Genomic DNA, 19,857 nt, shown 5'->3' on the forward strand with positions numbered 1-19,857 from the left:
CTACATAGGCAGGATAAGATATTGTGCTGTATCTTTTTTTCATTTTTTACGTTATTTGTTTGTGTTGTTTAGCAGAGGAGGAAAAAGAATTGTTGTTTTTTTTGTATTAGGCTGTTTGTGTTGTGGTGGTAAATATTCTCATTAGTGTGTCGGGAGCTGACAGCACGGCTCGCCTGGAGCTGTTGCCTGCAGTGTGTTGAAAATGTTTTGCGGTGACAGTTAGAAGATTTTGTTGTGTTTTTTGTTTAGTTGCTTTGGTTCATCATTTTGTATTAAAGAGCTTTTGTTGAAGCCGTGCAAGGCCGTGTGAGAGAGTTAAAGCGTGTGTCTGAGAGAGAGTGTGTGTGTGTGTGCAGAAGTGTGTGTGGGTTGGAGCATAGTACGGATGAATTTGGATAGTGTGTGTGCATGTGTGAGTTTGTGTCATGGCAGTGCTGTATCCACCAGAGGGCCTCCTAATTCGGCTCACGCACAGATTCTGAAGCTCCGACCACAGACCCAGCAGCTACAGAGAAACCTCTGACCATTTGCATGCAAGCTCTCCATTTCACTTCTCGAAATTCATTTTTATTTCACCTCAATTTAAGATTATTTCTTCTCTGAGCGACTTGATAATATCGCTCCCTGCCTGTTTTCTATTTATCGTATTGATTTCAGGGACTTTTCCCCTAAATCTCTTTAATCTCTTAAATATTTTTCATGTTTTATTGTACTGACTCTGCAGTGGGTATCTGGTGGGTGTGTGTGTGTGGGGTGGTCGCCGGGGGATAGGAGTTGTGAAAGTCAGTCGCCATGCAGAGTAAAGGAGTCAAGTGTCTCTCGTGTCTTTTCACTGTGAATGATGGCTTTGACAGTTCGCCAAAAGAGCAGTGGGAGACGAGGTCAGAGGGCCGTGCTTCGGGGTGGACGGGGGGGACAACGCTGCAAGTTTTATAACGATGCGTGTCGTCCTCTTCGGATGGATGGGATATTTCCATGCAAGCGCAAATTTGTGTGTGTGTTTATGCGTGTGTGTATTTGTGGCCGCAGCTGAAGCCTCGCAGGGGTCAGCTCGGTCAGGGCAATACAATAGATGCCGATATGTTGCTCTGTGTGTGTGTGTGTGTGTGAATGTTCTGCAGGCTCGCCCCCACCACCACCACCTCCTCCACCACCACCACCCCCTTTACCCCGATTGCCTCCCAGCATCCACCCTTAATCCACACCAGTATGTCCTGCTGGTGGCTATATAGGCATCACAGCACTGTGGCCTCAACCCCCCATTTATCACCACTCTACCACTCTACGCACACACTTAGACACACACACACACAGGCGATTGGGGTCGATTCCCTCCCTCTCTCTGCCATCACTCTTTTACGTTTGAAGGTGTAAGGTTTCAAGGGCTGCAGTCTTCTGCAGATAGAAAGAGATTAAGAGCAAGACAGAAAGATACTGTTTAAGTGTTGTACCATTGAAACCTCAGAGGCAGCACTGCAGAACTTAAGAAAAATGAAAAGATTAAAAAAAATAAGTAAATACCTTTAACTGAGAAAGAAAATAAGATTTAAGTAGTAGATTTATTGATCTAATATCAGATGAAATTACTATTAAAACTCTGTTAGTCATCTCAAAACAATGAAAGATTAAAAAAAATAGACCACAAACCGCAAGTGTCTTAGTCAAGTCTCCAAGATGGACGTATGGCTAAGAGAAGAACCCGTGGTTGTGGTGGGGGGTGAGTGGATTGGGAGGATGAGGGGTGTGGGGTTGGTATGATAGCGTGCACCTCGTAAAAAAAAAAGAGACGGCCTGAACCCTGAGACAGACACATTGAAATGAGCAGTCCAGCTAACAGGTCTCCGGAGGCTTTTTAAAACAGGGGCCCTGTGCTGTTAACTTCACACACACTTCCTGTGGCGTGCGCTCTAACGCTGCATCTCTTTGCGTCGTCCAGGAAAGGAAAGGTTTTTTCTTCTTTTGAATACATTTGTCAGCACAGTGCGAGTTTCGCAGTCGCTTGCGTGTTTTTCCGAGGAAGCTGATTGTTGTGTTGGCAGGTCCGTGTCTGTGAATGACAGCTTGCATGATATCGTGTGTACATATATGCACACGTCCATCCAATGCTTCTTTTTTTTTTTTGCACCTGTGTGCAGGAGGAAAAAAAAATCCAGTCCACGTCCACTCTTGAGTGCATTTTGAAGGAAGGCTGTTGGGTTTAATTTTCCACCCGCATTTGGAATGACATTGAGTGGTCCGGTGGGTATAGACGCTCGAGTCTCTCATCACGCTGCTGGGGGGATGATTAATAATAAGCACTGATGAATTCTCCACTGTCCCTGTGGGTTGTGCCATTACCTAGCTGCTCCAAAATACCACCTGCAGCTATAATTAGAAAAAGCAGCGTCTTAAGGTCTCGTCGCCTTAGATTCGGCCAAAGGCTTTATAGGACACATCAAGGTACACAGGAGTAATTTTTTCCCATATTCAAATATTGATATTTTAATTCTTTTCCTTCAACCAAACAAATAATGGACTTGTTTTGCACTGATTTCATTGTGAAAGTCACTCACTCCCTTATCCTTGCATCTAACTCATAACCATTATGTCACAATTGAATTTCCAGCCCCTAATTCCTGTCAGGGTTTCATCACCCCGCTCCCAAGGTTGTCTAAATAGACCTAATTTGATTTGAGATCACAGATTAGATACCCACTGTATCTGATTGCAATTTGCCAGCGACAGATATGTATCAGAGCAAATGATGAATGTTACACAACCCTAATTACTATGCTAAAACGATCACTATAAAAGCCCCCTGTTAAAAAAAGAGCAAAGAAATATGCTGAGCTTATAGTCTCAATCAGTTTATCATTGACCCCAGTCAGTTCTATGTTTTAATACCATATGCTGTACATGGGGGCCATGCATTGATCTTTGGATCCATACCATAATGTCCATAATGAGCCTGTTAGTTGATTACAGTGGTCTGTAGACTTAATCCTGCCAGGGTTATCAGTGGGATTGATGAGCCAATACTCTGGACTACTGCCTCCTCTAAATGGGCTCGCTGCTGTAGGAAGTGTATTGATATTCAGAGCAAGATGGAGGCCGTGGCTTATATATTGTGGTCGGGTCAGGAGATTTAACCAAAGACCCATGGGTGGCCTGTGGGGACAACCGTCTGTTACTGCAACTCATAGACTGTATATAAAGATAAACGAGGCGTATCCACTTCCTCCAACTATCAAGAGAGGAAGCCATCTTTGAGAAACAATGTATTTTGACTTTTTAACTTGGTTCCTGTCCTATCTATTAACATGGAGGAGGCAGGTTAAATGATATATACTGCAGCCAGCCACCAGTTGGCGATCAAGACCCTTTTGGTTAATTTCGTCCATGCCTGACATTTCACAAACAACAAAAAGTTTAGTGGATGCCTTTTATCTTTTCATGTTGCATTCCTTTTTACTTGTTTGCGAGGACAAATATTTATTTACTCTTACGACATTTGTAAGCAACTTTAGCAGAAGTGCACGTAATGGCAAACTTGTCGTATGTGCATTTTTAGTGTTTTCCTGAGGCACATGATGCAGCAAAAATGCAAACCATCCCAACCCCATTTAAATGACTGCAGCATTTTGACAGGAATTACAATAAGTGCGCCCGGGTGCCATCTTTCTTCTCGGCTACCCCTGTCGCTACACGAGAGCTAGGCAGTGGTCCAACTTGAGAGTGACAGCAATTAACCTGGCTCCGTGGCTGTTTAGCTGGAGGAAATGGAAGGGATGAGGAATCTGACAGCAAGTGATGGGTAATATTTAGGGTTTAGGGGCAAATGAAATTTCCCCCCAAAAATGAAAGTCATTAGGGAGAAAGTTACCCCACAGACAAAGGACAAAATGATTTTGTGTGCGTGTGTGTGTGTCTGTGCGTGTGTGTGTGTGCACTCTCATTTGACGGATGTGAGCTCACCTCCCTCTTATAACAACTCAAGTTTGTTGTTTAGCGTCAGTAAATACTCACACTCTCTAAAACACTGACACACACCATCACCTCCCACAAACAAGCCTCAAGCATCTTTTTCTCTCTGCCCTTCACCTGCCTCTCCGTCTTCCTCTCAGTGTCGTCTTTGTCAAACACACACACACACACACACACACACACACACACACACACACACACACACACACACACACACACACCTAAGATGCAAATCTGGGCTTTGCCCTTGAGCATAATTTTAAGGCCTAATCACCCAGACTGTCCCTTTGGATGGAAAAGGGAGGAGGGGAGGGAGGGAGGGAGGACGGTGTCTCTCATTTGCACCCTTACACAAAGAAGCTCATTAGGTTTATCTTCCAGGCCTGAGATTGCCCCACTCAACTGTGTAAATAAGACACCAGCCCCGGCCTGACGCATCAATCACCTCTCAGGACAGGAGAAAGACCTCTGCTGAAATATGAACGATTTCATAAAGGGGTCTTTTGTTCACCTTCCTCATCATCTGTGCCGAGATAAGGTTTTTTTTTTCTGTTAAAGGCTGGAGACGCATAAGAGAAGCAGTACGTGCTGTATGTCTTTGTAAAATTATTGCCCCTTTCATTGAAAAGATCTCTTCTCCCCCCCTCCTCCGCAATCCTCGTGTCTGACTTATTTACAATGAAAGCCGTCCCCTCTTTTTATTTCAAACCTGACTTTAGGCAGACAGTCCCTGCAGAATGGAACATACAGGCCTGTGACATATAGGCCTGTAGTTTCCCCCTCTGCGATGACACTAAAGATATAGGGTGTGAATGACAGCACGGCTACTGTTTGCTCCCTCTTCCCCAGACAAAACACAGTATTATTCTATTATCTATCTAGACGCCAACCTCTTCTTCCTCCTCCTCTCACTCTGTCTCCCCTCGTTTTTTTTTCTTCCCCTCCCTCCGTCTCATTCTTCAGCTCCTTGAAACCTGGGCTGTCCATCTATGTTTAAGACACATTACATGTGGCCTCCTGGAATTTACAGTGGCGCTCTCCCAGTAACTCCATTTCGTGCCAGGAGTCCCCCGAGAGCGTGGCGAAATGTCAAGCTGCAAAGGCTTGAAAGAGAGACGAGGAGAAAGGGGACAGTACGAGAGGAGGGGGGGGGTGAGCGATGGAGGAATTGAGAAGAGAGGATGAGAGAGATACTGAGTGAAATCTGCTGGAAATAAATGCTTATGGGTATTTTATGCTCAAGTGGTCGGGAGCTGTGGCGAGGGCAGAGCGGGGCCGAGGGGGACACAGGTAGAAAACAGATCGTACTTGTTGTTTTTGTATGTACTTGTGTGTGTGTGTGTGTGTGTGTGTGTGTATGCGGGATATCAACTGCGGAGGGCACTCAAATTGATTGAATACAGAAAGCTGATGTACATTAACCCATCAAGACCTAAGGTGCCGAACAGAAACGCACTTTAAAACCTAAGAGTTGTTTATAAACCTGACTACCACCTGAAACCTGAGAGTTTTCAGAAGAGCTGAATCATGATGCATTTCATTAGTCGCGTGTCAAATGTCCCATCTGGCCTTAACCGTATGTACACGCATGCATCGCATTCCGTCTTAAAGGTATATACTCACATATGTTTCATCCGGTGTAAATGGGTCGACGTAATGGAAATGTGTTAAATACAAGTCAGTTGGTATTCTGCCTACATCAGGCCTTTTCTTTGACCCTTCCTCTTTTCCTCTTTGTGTTGCACATTAGCCCAGTGACAAAGGAAGTGGGCCAGGGTTAACCACCTCGGTGTAAATAGGAGGCAGTCATTCAGTATAGCACATACAGTCACCAATAGTCCTGCAGTCCTCTAGTCAACCCTAGTGCCGGCTGGGATCAATGGCCACTTCACAACTCATTTCCTTTTACGCCTCCCTAACTGCCCCGCTCCAGCTCTGGGAAAATAAATGGGACTGGATCTATAAGTCCACACACACACATACAAACACACACTGACTCGCGGACTCTAAAGGACCTGAGCGATCGCTCCGGCTCAATACCCTCCGCGATAATTTATTGGCGAACTGCCTCTGTGGTGAATGGCGTATCATCTTCGGCGGCCTCACGAGCGAAAACAGGCATTCTGTCATTGTTTGTTGCCACTCCCCTGTTGTTGGCTTAAACAGAGTACCAGTCATTAATATAGCTGGGTGGAGTGTTACTGTCACACACGGGCTGAATACATACATGTAAATGGCTCCTGTTTTGCCCTAATGTGGAGTTGAGGAGGATGGAGGAAACGCGTGTGGCGGGGTGTGTTTTTCCCGATGCCTACAAGGTAACGCTTTGCTGCCTGCCTTTTCTGCAAATGGTCCCCCCCCCCACCACCACCATCACCACCACCCCCCGAAAAAAAAAAGCCAAGTAGCTTATAGTCATTTGATAGGCCACGACACCGCTATCCATTTAACAGAGCTTAAAAATCCTACATATGCATATGCCAGGGTGACTTAAGCTGACAACCAAAAGACAGGATTTGCTAGAAGGCAGCTTTGGAGTGTTGTGAATTTAACAAGCATGTCTAGTATTACAGTTCCTCTCCGCTTTAGCCATGAATAGTAACAAATCAGACTCTGAAACGCATGCCCGGTGGTTTGTTGTGTACCCCACCGCCCCTCCTGTAACTAATATTAAAATGACTTCAAATCTGGTTAAGAAGACGACTAGCAGCATCTTTAATGTCGCCGGTGCTCTCGTTCTCTAATGCGCGGCCCAGAATCTCTGCTAAACAGATTCCAGGTATCATATTTTCTATGTCGCGTTTGTTAACACTCCCTGCTTGCTCCGATTACCTTCATCCCCTGACCCATTTTTTTTTATTTTTTATGAATGCATAAATGGCTCTTTCCTCCTCCCAAGTTGTTTGTAGTTGCAACGCTATCAGGCTGCAAGGGGAGATGCTCTTTGCGGCGTAGCCTCCAAACACCATATACATATGTAAGAGAGCCAGTCGGGCTCTCAGCCCGTCTCCTCTTCACAGCTTTTCATACAAATGCAGTAAATAAGCTGCAGCCATGGGGAATTGGAGGCTCCAAACAGACGATACTGACTGACATGTCACTTAGCGCCGGCTTTGGCTCTCTTCACTGCGGGCTTTAGAAGTGAAGCTGCTGGATTTTACAGTGTATCAGTCAAGGTCAGGTCCTCCACTCGCTGTCAAGGTGGACTGACATCTTTATCACTTACAACTTTCATAATATTAGGTGCTATATTTTTAAATGTGTGCAAATTAGTGAAGTTCCGATACCATTTTTCCCTTCCTTATACTTGGACTTTGTGTATCTGCCAAAACAGAGTACCGATCCGACAAATAACAACTTGTATAACGTATTTTAACAGCTGGATGCTACCAGCCCTGTATGGAAGTGATGATGATTACCTACGAAAAGATGTAGACTCGGCCTTTTCTGCAGTATCGGAGGCACTTCTGATGCTGGTATCAGTGTCTAATGCAAATAGAACAAAGAGTTTGGCTTGTGAGAAAGATTTCTTAATCAAAATCTGCTTAAAAGTCAAGTCCTTTGGGCGGGTGGGCTGAATATTAGTTTTGGGCAGGTACAGAGAAGCAGACGTTCTCTCATGTGAGGTTAATGATGGGAGTCAGAGATAGAGAAAGGCCTGCCATATGCCCCCCACCCCACTGCTCAGACAGCCTGCCATTCCTCATCAGGACCTAACCGCTGCTTATTTACCCCACACCCGGCAACTTAACTCGCTCGAATTGATCAGCGACAGCAGTGGAAATCTGCTTGTTCCACCCCGATAAAAAAAGACGCCCGCGAGCATATGTAGAACATGCTCTGCGGGCCGGGCGCAGCACTTCAAGCTCGACTAGACACTAAGCTGATATTGGTTTCACGCTTGAGCCCGCGGCGCAGAATCTTCCAATGGAAACCCGGAGATTTGATTGTTTCTGCATATGCATTTATCAGAAGTTTACAAGATAAATATACATTAGGCAGGTGGCCTGACCATGCGTGGTATTATTTCAGTCATGCTGTTCTCCTCTGTCACCTGTTTGGACTTCATCATCCATTTCAGCGTGAACCTGATAATCATAATTTGCTCAAAAACTTCAAATGGATTTGGTTTTTCTAGATTTCTTTTCCTCCTCAGAAATTCTGTCGCAGTGAGGAAATACGTCTTTGTTGGCAGAAGTTTTAAATGTTTGAGGAGAGAATCCCTCTATAAATCACTGGAACTGCTTGTTTTTCCTCTGCTCAGACACTGATAGCCAACACAAAGTGCATGGAAAGAGCACAATGACGTAACGCACAAGTTGCCGTCTCGACAATACGTGTAAAATAACCTCCTTAATTTTGTAATGCCTCCACCGCAGCCCTAAATGATGTGTCATTTATCTTTCATCCAAATTTTCAACTGGAGGGTTTTATTTTTTTCAATCTGTAATTGTTCTGTCCTTGTATGGAGTGCTCTGAAGGGAGTGATCATGCTTTTGGCACATTTATCAAAGCCCAAGAAAGAAAAAAAAAAATGCGGATAGGAGGCCCCTTTTCTCACATAGCCGAACTAAGTGTGCAACAGAGTGATACATTTTCTTGTTAGGAGAAATTACATCCACTAACTTGAGCTACTTTAGCATGAAATTGAAAAAGAAGCATTTCTTGTGAATTTCCATTCTTGATTCAATGAAAGATGTAGATTAGCCCCTCGGAGAGGGCGGCGAATGAGAATGAAACTAAAGAAGGATGACTCGGCTCGCTTGTTCTCAGAAGCGTGATATAGGATGCTGCTGGGAAAGGCTTTGTTTATGGAGGCATGGTTCAGTCAGGCTGGTTCCAGATTAAAGAAAAATGTTAAAACATCTCTCTCCCTGCTTCTACGTGTGTGTGAGGTGGTGTACGCTCATGCATTCCCACACAAACCTCATGAATTTTTGCATTCTTATCACACTCTCTCCACTGCGATAGCTCTCCTCTCTACCTCTTCCTCGCATTTCATACACACACACATTTGCCAACACACAAACATGCAAACACACGTTTTAGTGGTGGTGGTGTTGGTGTGGAACAGCTGATTGATAGATGCCAGGTGTCAGAGTGGAAGCCGGATAACTATATCTTCTCCAGCTCACTTAAAGGTCAAACGCACATCGCTGTAATTGGAATATTCACGAGACAACCACCTAGGTACAACGCAGGGAGGAAGAAAGAAGAAGGAGGAGGAGGAGGAGCGGAGAGAAGGAGAAGTGTTACATCAGAGTAAGGAGAGAGAGAGGGGAAGGGAGGTGAGCGTGATCCATGGCCCCCTCCACAGGCAGATGGTAGTGGCTATTTATTGAGTTGATCTTTGGGGGAAGTGTGCTAGTCATTGAAAGATATATCACTCTAAATGGAGTGCAACCTCACTGAGGAGACCGGGGCTAACTGCAAGAACGAGGAGTCACATAAACTTTTATAAACGATGTAATGACCACTAAATGTCTGTCCTGACTTGCTCTAGTAGTAGGAAACAAGTATCAATCAAGTTTCCTCCTCTTACCTGATATAGGAAGTAAGTAAAAGTTGGAAAATGTGCTGTTTACAGCAGTAAATGTTTGTCATTAAGGCTGAAGGCAAAGAGATGAGGACCTCAGGGTGCTATCTCTCTTCACTTCCAGTCACATGAGCAACACTGAGCACTTAACCTCTGCAGCTTTGCAGGAAGAGACAGACAGACACTCCTACTATTGACCTGCAACAGCAGAGCTCCCAGGACGGAGTCTTATACGCATGCACTAAACAGACATACAGGCTTGGGTTGCTGGAGTCAACACAGGCGCAAGATTCAAAGGTGGGCGGGATTCTCAAATCTATGCTGAAACTGAACCCTTAAACCACCACATCGTTCCCCTCATGTCCTCTGACACTGCTGCCTTAGTCCCGGCTGTCTCAGCACCAGCAGACTGCACCAGCGGTCCTAGCTTAGGTGTGTTTGCTGCTACTGGTGTCGTCATGCATAGCTAGACAACCTTGATAACTTAGCTTAGCATTCTACGGACATTTTTTGAATTCCAAGGAGAGGCCCTTCAGCCAAAACATAGGGGTTAAGTTTCACTTGGGTGACAATATTTATTTGAATTCTGGACAGTGTGCAGAGAATCAGGTCTGTACATTGTCCGTTTGAGACCTGTTCTCATCCACTGGAAATAAGTTTGGTTTAGAGGAGAGGTGGCAACTGGGTAATGTGTGCTGGCATGCAGATAGAAAGCATCATCTACACGCTCTCTGTGAATTGTCCTGGCAGTGACCTGCTCCATTCACACATCGGCTCGGTCATTACACAGCCTCTGTCTTAGGGAGCTAGACGGGAAGTCTGTTGACTTTCATGTCAAACTCATTCGGACATTTGCGTCCACACACACACACATCTCCTCTTAGTAATGTCTCTTTAAGTTCAGGATTGCATAATAGATAATACAAGCATAAAAGCACCACAGCTCTCCAGTTTTCTTCCTAATCATTGTTTTGTGTTCTGTATGCATGCTGTGTGTTACCTACCCAGCATGCAGCAGCTGAGATGGGCCAGCCAGGGCTTACCCAACCTTTTTTATTTGTCCATCTTTGTTTGTGCATGTCTTTTTATGTACATAGCACATATGCACACGTTTGTGTCAGCACATTGATCGTTTCAACTGCATCTATTGATATTGGCATTCCGCGCAAAACAAGACGGCTCCGCGGCAGCTGCTTGCTCTCTGGTGCCACAGTCAGTTTACTAGTCGCCTCTGGCCATGTTTTTTGGAGTGGGAGCCTCTTAATAAGGCCTTGTCAACAAAGACAGACACGAGCGCTGTGAAAAACAACTTCATTCTGTCTGATCCACTGACAAGAAGGGCGAGAAAAGCCCCAGTTTGCACTAAAATACAGCTGTTCCCCGAATATATATATAATTTATATACATATAATATCATACAGACAGCTGTTACTACTATAGGCTCCGTAAATTGAGGCCAAAACCTCTTGATAGCCCCCTTGGTGGCTGGCATCAGTATAGGTCACAAATCAAGCCTCCTCTATGTTAATAGATGGGATTTTGAAACTAAAAAGTCAAAATACATGTCAAATAAGTATTTTGCAAAGATGAAGTCAGTGTTCGTATCCGGGATATTTTAGCTTCTCTTCTGGACAGTGGGAGGAAGCGGAGAAGCGCCTTCCATCTTTACGTACAGTTCACGTGATTATCGCTCTCCTTATAAGCAACTAGGTCAAAGCGATTGATTTCTTTTCCCAATCCCACAATTCCAGTTTTTTTCCACTGGACTCAGCCTCCTTTTCCAAATGAACCACGTCTGGCTTGAACGCAACATTTCCTATTGGGTATTCATCCAGCTGTTTGACCTCCACTCGTCTGGAACTGTGAAAAGGAGAGGGATCATAATCACCTGAAGAGGAAATCAAGCGCTTCAGGAGAGAGAAAGTGTGTAACGCTGAGAGAATGTGTCTGTTTGTGTTTTTCCTTTTTTTTCTCATATATGGCTGCAGGGCTGCACAGTCCAACACTCGTGGCTCAGGCCAGCTTTGCTTTTGCTCGGAGAACACTTGACCTCTCTAAGACACACACACACACACACACACACACACACACACACACACACACACACACACACACACACACACACACACACACACACACACACACACGGACTGTCCGCCTCGAACACACACGCACCTCTCTCTTCTCCCACCCCCACACACGCCTTGGACGAACTCTTCTTGTTCCGTCTCTATTTTCCCTCCTCTCTGTCTCTTTGTGATAGTATATTGTGGAGCTCTCTCCGTCGCCGGGCTCTAAAGGACTTCCCTAAGAGCAGCAGTAGATAAAAAAAAGCGTCGCTGAATGGGCCTGCTGTCACCTTATCTAAACGCAGCAATGCAGCACAGGTCATAGTAGACTTGCTAAAGCCACCAGCGGAGACAGAGCAAAGGAAGCAGGTGCATTGTCGGGGTAAATTGGATTCCATAAGTAATGAAGCATGGAAAGAGATGCTCCGAGACAATGGACAGAAGAACGTCTGAAGAACAGAAGCAGTGAAGACATCTGGATTTGAGTTTAGCCAATTTTATGCTCCAACTTTCAGACCTGATAAAAATGTATGTATATATATATCTATATATATATATATATTTGTTTCAGGAAGACAAAGCGCTCTTGTTTTAAATTTCATTTCACGTTACTCACGTTTATTCTCCCGTGCTCAAACAGATATATCATTGTGTTTGCACAGAAGAGCAGCAGGAGGTCGGGATGTGAGTGAATGTTCGCGACGGCAGGCCACGCTCGCTGTTATTGCTGGCATGTGGCCTCCCGGCGTCTCTGCAGACACATACATATTAGCTCACATATATATATATATATATATAAATATACATGTATGCACCCGTCAACTCTCCCTCACAGACATAAACACACTCGCTTTATGTGCGATGGGCAAAACAGACCTGTGTTTCGTAAAAAAAAAACAAGTGAGAGGTTACACAATACAGCCAGGCGCCCCTCCTATACTCCCCACCGCTCATCTCTCTCTTTCCTTCCTGGGGTAGCAGCGAGCAAATTCATCTTGTCAATCCTCCCGGGAGGGTGTAGCTATGCAGCTCTGTTTACTGTGGCAGAAAGTTAATATAAATTTTCATCAGTGGGGGAAGTTTACACATATGATTCTATTTGTCCTTCATTATTAGCACCTGAGTCTGGGGCTGGGTCGGCATAATTGTCTACAGACACAGGCCAAATAGATGCAAGGGAAAGGCAAATAAGCACAGCCCAAAAATAATTTGATGCTTGTGTGTTACAATCCTCCACCCTAGGATTTTTTAATCTAGAGAATCAATAAACAAGGAGTGGGAGACGTGTTTGTGTGCGTCTATGAGTGTGTGTCTGTGTGTGTGTGTGTGTGTCAGGAAAGATGAGGGTAAGAAATGAATAATGTGATTTGAGCATGTGGAGAGAGGGAGGGAGAAGGAAGAAAGGTGAGAGAGAAAGAGTTGAGTTGAATTCAAAGGAGTTGAAGAGAGTAAGCGCTCAATATGTAGGGTTTAGGGAAGAATACAAGAGGCCGAGACAACAAATGAAGACAAGACAAAGTGTATTCTCATGCTCGGATTCAGACGGAGGAAGCTGAAGTAGCTGAAAACTCTGACACGGAGATAGCGGAGTGGGACACAGGAGCCCATTGTTCTCCTGGATAGTTTTACCTCCGTTCCTGAGGTCCAAGCAGATTCTCCACGGACCTTCCCCCTCCTCCTCCTCCTCCCTTTTCTTTCTCCCCCACCTCCCTTGTTCACTGCAGACTGTTGATTTATTGAGTCATACATTCAAATGCTCATTACTCCTACATACTTTCCAAATTCTTCTCTTCCTCCCTCCTTTCTTTCCCTTTTGGTTTCTCGCCAGTTTCGCATGAAAGCACCATGTGAGAAGGTTTCTGTTGGGACTTTGTCAGATTTTGGTTTCCTGCTCGCCACCGTCCCATTGATTATTGGAGCCAGATGATCCTCGGTCAAATAGGGAGGGAGCACAACGGCAACTACCTTTTGGATGATTTTTGATTTTCTTAAGCACTTGTCAGTTAACCCATTAAGGTGACCTAAGGTGCGGAATAAAAACAGACTCTAAAACCTCAGTATTGTTTGAAAACGACCACCTTTAAACCTGAGGGTTTTCTGAGCAGCTGACAGAATCGCCAACGTTTACATGAACTTTAACTTCTCAGCCTCTGAAGCAGATGGAGACATGAAAGTTTAAAATATTGACAACTTAAACATTTGGCTTTCGTTGTAAATTATTGCGGTCACACACAAACGGCCTTAAAGGTGTATACAATCAAGGTTGCATCTGGTCCAAATGGGCAAGCATGGAAACAGATATGCTCTGAAGTGCAATCTTTTGTCGTGCAACTAATGGTTCAAATTAGTTTCAACTTTCAGAAGAATCTGTCACATTTCTTTAAAAAGAAATTATCCAGTTTTGTCACGTTGCAAAAAGTCCTTCTGGTCAGTTTGTGCAGTTTCTTTTTTTTTTGCATTCCTGCATCTCCTCCTCCTCTGCGTCTGCAACTGCAGTCAAGGAGTCATTATTTTTTTATTCCCCTTTTTCAAGTACTCAACCATGCAAAGGTGACTGGATCCACATGTGCATTCTGCTCTGTGGTGGCTTTGTGGAGGCAATATGGGATCTGAATCTGCAGCCATTATTATGGCACCAGTTCTGACCTTTATGAAAGGATGGGAGTCTTTCTACTCCCATGGCTGCGTCACTTCAGTTGAATGGATCAAGCATTGGCCTGATCTCAAAACAGTCATAGTGCCGGCATTCATTTTCCAGTGAGTGTTTGAAGAACCCATTGGGGATCTTCTAGAATCATCGCATACATTTATTTTCCATGCATCACGTCTTTGTTGTTTGTTGCTCTCACCTGTACTGCAGGAATCAGTGTTACCCTTTGCTTCGCTTGTTTTTAGACATGAACTCCATTCATAGTAACAGGAAAATGTCCTGAACAGTCAGTGGTGCCTGCGTAGAGCATGAAGGCGGCAGGACATGACTCCAACCTGTCCTTATCACCAACAGCTCTTGAATCTGTTGACATCTTTGGCTTCTCTCTGTCGTCCTCAGATATTTTTGCATTCTTCCAGTTTCGTGTCCGTTGCATGTTGGACACGTCAACAACCCTGAACATTTTACTGCTGTATTTCACATGGGCTCACTCCGATATTTTCCCGACATTTTACTAGGGGGACTTGCACGTCTTAAAGCCGCATTTTTACAACCCGAGCAATGACGTGGGACACTTTTCTCAGGATTTATCTGTTATAGACATGCACGTTTTCTGTGATCTGTTCTCATCCCTTCAATTCTTTCATGCAGACTCTTTAGGGTCTGTTGCAATATATTCCCTGGTCGCACTTTACTTGTTTTCACAAACTCACAAACCCCACTTTTGCATTCACACATTGTATGGGACATGTTATCCTGCCCCCCCCACCCCCACCCTCTATCTTCTCATTTGTCTATCCTCTCCAGTCAACCCCTCCAAATCCGTAGCCATCCATCCATCTGCCCCGAATCCACTTATATAAGAAGATAAGGTGTAAATATTTTGGTGTGGAGTGTCAGCGTATATCTCCCCCCCGCAGCCTCAGTCCAATCAGCCATGTTTGTTTGTTCAGCTTAAACTGTTTGTGCCTTGTTTTCCGTGGCATTCAGGACCCCCCCCCACCCCAAGCTTGTGAAAGTGTCACACTTTCCCTTTTTCTTGCCTCTTTTGTTTTGTTTTTGTGTTTTCTGGAAGTGAAGATAGATAAGCCTGGTGCAGTGCTGTGTATGTGTGTGTGTGTTTGTATGTGTACACATCAGAGAGACTGTGTGTGGGGGAGTTGTCAAAGCTGTCAGCGTGACTAGAGTCGTTCTGGCCGACAGCCTAGTGTTGAACAGCAGCCTTTTACTCCCTGTGACAGACACACACACACACACACACAATGTTTTACGCGCCACAGAAACACAGCGTCATCGCGATCCAACTCATTTCTCATTGATCAACAATCGATGGGCCGTGTTTGCAGTTACTTCGCATCATCCCGCGGAGGCCGGGCCGCCACGAAAGACGTACCTGTTGCGGGGCGGCTTATTTCATACCTGTGTCATCATCGCCCAACATCCGCTATATCCCCCTAATAACGACAAAACTCCCAATGTGACCCGCACCACGAAGTGATCAGCACTGTCCAAACACAATGTCACACTCCCCTCAGATGTGTCCAATTCCAATGTCGTGGCTGCACATCGCGCAGTCTCCAGGTGGATTTGAAAGAGCGACATTCTTAGCGGATGGCTTATTTCCTCGCCGTCACCCCCACCTCCGCCGCGCACACAAAATAAGCAATCTGGAGATTTGTAATGGTTTGGCCCGGTATTGCAGGGCCCCCGCTAATGTATTTCATGCTTGTTTAAGATCTTTGCATGCTCCTTACAAAGGTGCATTGTGATATGTGTTCCTTATTACCCTGTTTTGTATAGACTCCAAACACTGGGACATGGGAGAGTGGAGAATAGAGGGATGAATGGAAGGCTGGTGTTTTCTTTTTTTCACTCTCCTCTCCTCCGTCAGTCTCTTCTCGCTCTCTCCCCCTCTCTCCGGTGATGTCTGCATGCCTATTAATGTAGCAGAGGAATGCCTGTGTAAACATTCTTGTTTCTTAGTCCGTTTCGCATAATAGTCGCCCGTATCGCCTTTCTCCTGACCTCACTATCTGAAACCAATTACACCAGATCCATTTGGGCTGAATCTTATTTTCATAAGGATCCCCGTGTCGCGGTCTCGGTCGCTCTGTGTGTTATTTTCCCCGTCTTATTTTCTTCCTCCTTTCCAACCTCGGTGATGGATATCAACATCAAATATGCCTCTGAGTGCCTTGTTATTTATATAGCGGGCCTGGCTCTTTTTTCCTCTTCTCCTCTCTCTCTCTTTCTCTCTCTCTCTCTCTCTTTCTCTCTGTCTGGCCGACTCTCTCATTCTGAAGAATGTGTCACATCGGGCTGTTTATACAATGTGTGCATTAATAGACCAGGGGATGTCATTTTTCCGTGCATAGCAACCCAGGTTAAATAGACGACGCTTCTGCACTCGGTCTGTGTTTTTGTCCGCCGCCGCCGCCGCAGCAGCTCTCCAGCAAAACTTTTGATGACTTTTCTTGGCATTCGGCGCTTTTCCGCGCTTTGAGGTGGGCTCCGGCTCGCCATCGACGTGGAGTGGGAAGTGGGCGGCACAAATTGGTGCTTTTTACTGTAATGGCTGAATACTCAGAGCAGGCGAAAGTGAGGGGGACAGGACTTTCTGTCTGTTTTCTCTCAGAAAAATGGCTAACCCCACTTTCGCAGGAGAGGTGGCAGACAGTGTGAGGCTTGACAAACCGCTCGGGAAAAGTTTGGCCGCTGTTAATAAGGTCTGTTATGTTTGGAGAAGCACTTCTTCTTTTGCAGTCTGGGAAGACTAGTTGCCGTTTTGCATCCCCTCTCATACCTGCACCTCCTGCCATGTTTACCCAGCAGTGAGCGCAGCTACAAACATCCCTTTCTTTACACTCCTGACTGTGCATAATACACCCGGCATCTCTTTTGACTTTGGGTACAACGCGGAGAGTCATTATTGATTCACACACGAATAATCATTTCCTCCAGACGGCTACCTCGGGCTCGCTCTCATCAAGCAGCCTCCCCTCTAACTACAGTGTGCGGGACTCAATAAGCCTTATAATTACTTTGATTCACCAATCACGGCGAGATTAATTAGGCCGCGCTTTAATTACTGACGTGATTGGCTGCGTTCGAGGAATTTGTTTTGTCTTTTGTGTTCGGTTCAAGGAAGCGAAAGTCAGGCGCCGTGTTTGATTTCCCGTCTCGAAGAAGAAGGCCAGCGCGTCATGTGCACGCCTGTGTGTGTGCTTGGCTGCTGCAGGTGCTACAAGCTACTTTTGTGTGTGTGTGTGTGTGTGTGTGTGTGTGTGTGTGTGCTGAAGGAAGACTCAGATTACAGATGTCACACTACACACACACACATATAAAAAGCGGTGGCGACTAGGCTCTTACCAAGGAGACAGATCAATGCAGTTAGGACCCAGTGCCAGTGTAATGTTTGTTTACTCGAGTTCAGAAAGTCTGGCTCCTCCTGAGCAGCCAGACAGACGGATTCACCACCTCTCCATGTGCGCCCCCCCCCAGCTCTGTCTTTTCATAATTGATCAGGGGGGTGGCTACGTTCCCGAGGGGTTAAGACGTGGCAACTTTTTTCTTTTTTCTCTCCCCTCCTCTCGTGCTCTCTCATTTTTTTTTTTTTCACCGCCTCCCCTTTCTCTCCCGTCTTCTCCCCCTGTTTGCTCAGGATCTCAATGTACTAGTTCAAACATTGTTCCCACCAGCTGGCAAGAGCCGCGCCATATGCACGCCCCGTCAAGGCAGCTGTTGTCATGGATACTGGCAAGCACCAGAAAAAAAACAAAAAACGAGCACCCCTGATTCCTGAGGAAGTGTCACTCTCCGTCGCTCATTCCTTCTCCTCCTACTCGTCCTCTTCTTTTTTCCTCAAAAGAGAAACACCTGTGAAGTTGTTGTGTTGTGTGTGTGTGTGTGTGTATGTGTGTGTGTGCATACATGTTTTCCCCCCCTCTCTTCTCCCACTTGATGCTCGTGGGCCTAAAGAATACACGATATACGACTGTGCAGCAGCAGTAGTAGCAGCTGTGCACAATGTTCCTTTTCGAGCAGACGTCTTTTATCCGCGCGCTCTTGAAGAACGGGGAGTGAAGCTGCTCGCCCAGCTGCCGCCGTACCTGTGAAGCTGCAGCTCGACTCGTCACACACACGGTCGGTACACGCAGCTGGGCGGGAGGAGATCTGTAATCCCATCAAACCCCAGAGATATGAATGACACCGCATCCTCAGCTGCTACGATTCTGATCAACCCGACATATGGCAACACATCTTTTTACTAATTCTTCTATGTGTAAACAGCTATGAACTAATTGCATCAGAAAGGGGACGGTCTCTCTCTTCCTCCATCTATCCACCGACCCATCTCTCCGTATCTATCACCCATCCCCTGCTCACAAGCACCCTTAATGCACAGTGTTAAAACCTGGGCTGCTAGTTAATTCCCTCTAAATGTAATCTGATGTTGATTTTGTCAACTTTAATTACAGCTCCCAGAGACACTTCACATGGCGCTGCCTCTACTTCAAATTGATATTATGAATATGCAAATGTGGCAGTAATTTGCAGAGAGAAGTGGGTATTTCAGTTGAGCACACACTAGACAGGTCAATTCCACTGACGCTGTGGATCTCTCTTCTTTTTTTTTTTTCTTTTCTTCTACAGCTCAGCACCTCCTCCACCCTCTTCTTCTGCGGTGCTCTAAACAAACTATTTATTCTTGATCGCAGCTCGGCGAATTGTTGCTAGAATGTGGTGTTAACAACATCTGGACGTGTTCTAGACGTGGTTTTTCATGGCCTGTCCACACTGATGTGGAGATCTTGCAAAGCGAACTTCCTCCTTAGTGTTTTAGCCTCTCGTCCACACGCAAATGGCGAGTTCAGCAAAAACGCCTTCTAAAGTGCATGTTAGCAAAAGCTCTGGTGTCTGTGTATCTGTGTGAACATGTAAAAGGGAATGTTTTTGAGACGATGACGCCACAGTTTTCTTGGAGCATGGCTGCTGTTACTTTGTGTCATGGGCATCTGCCAGAAAGATAATTTTCATTATCTCTTCTGTCAGTTTCAGGAAATCAGATATATATATATTTTTTCAGTGCCTCTTCTCCTCGTTTTTTCACACTGTCCTTTCTGTTTTGTGTTCTCTCCTTCCCAGGCCCTACAAGCAGCGAGGCAATTACTCTTGCAGCAGCCAGGCAGTGGCCTGAAATCTCCAAAGAGCCAGGACAAGCAGCGTCCACTGCAGGTAAAGCAGCTCCCCGCCTAATCTCTTAAGTCCATCCATAATACATGCTCCCGCGAAAAGAAGATTTCCTCTGCTCCACAAGTGTGTTTGATTTGCCAACGCAATCCGTGGACCTGTCATTGGAATCCTAAAGCCAGACGAGCCGGTCCCCAGGAAGCTAAGTGTCACAGAGACGCAGGAAAAAACACAACAGATCTCTGAGTGCAAAGTTTTCTCCATGAGCCGTCTTCCTATTGTCAAGAATACGTGTCATAGTGTGTATTGTCCACCAAACTGGACAATAATTACAACTTCGAGAATATCCAAAGGTTATTGAGTCGGACGACAAAATGGAGGACCTTTTTGATCCATGCGCTTCTCTAACTAGATCCATTGTGGTGTTGACACGTAATATCCAGAGGTTA

At 45.4% G+C, this 19,857-nt stretch overlaps 1 protein-coding gene across 10 annotated transcripts in view; it reads left to right on the plus strand.

Annotated features, from left to right (window-relative positions):
* Nucleotides 1–19,857, plus strand: part of foxp2 (forkhead box P2) — a 107,963-nt gene that overhangs the window by 42,243 nt on the left and 45,863 nt on the right. For all 10 annotated transcript variants that reach the window (XM_035147937.2, XM_047338617.1, XM_035147944.2 and 7 more), the window contains one exon: nucleotides 19,364–19,453. In XM_035147937.2, coding sequence (XP_035003828.1) covers nucleotides 19,364–19,453 — 90 coding nt within the window. The remainder of the gene's footprint in view (nucleotides 1–19,363; nucleotides 19,454–19,857) is intronic.

The sequence above is a fragment of the Hippoglossus stenolepis genome, chromosome 22 (assembly GCF_022539355.2).
Source record: "Hippoglossus stenolepis isolate QCI-W04-F060 chromosome 22, HSTE1.2, whole genome shotgun sequence".
Taxonomy (NCBI): Eukaryota; Metazoa; Chordata; class Actinopteri; order Pleuronectiformes; family Pleuronectidae; genus Hippoglossus; species Hippoglossus stenolepis.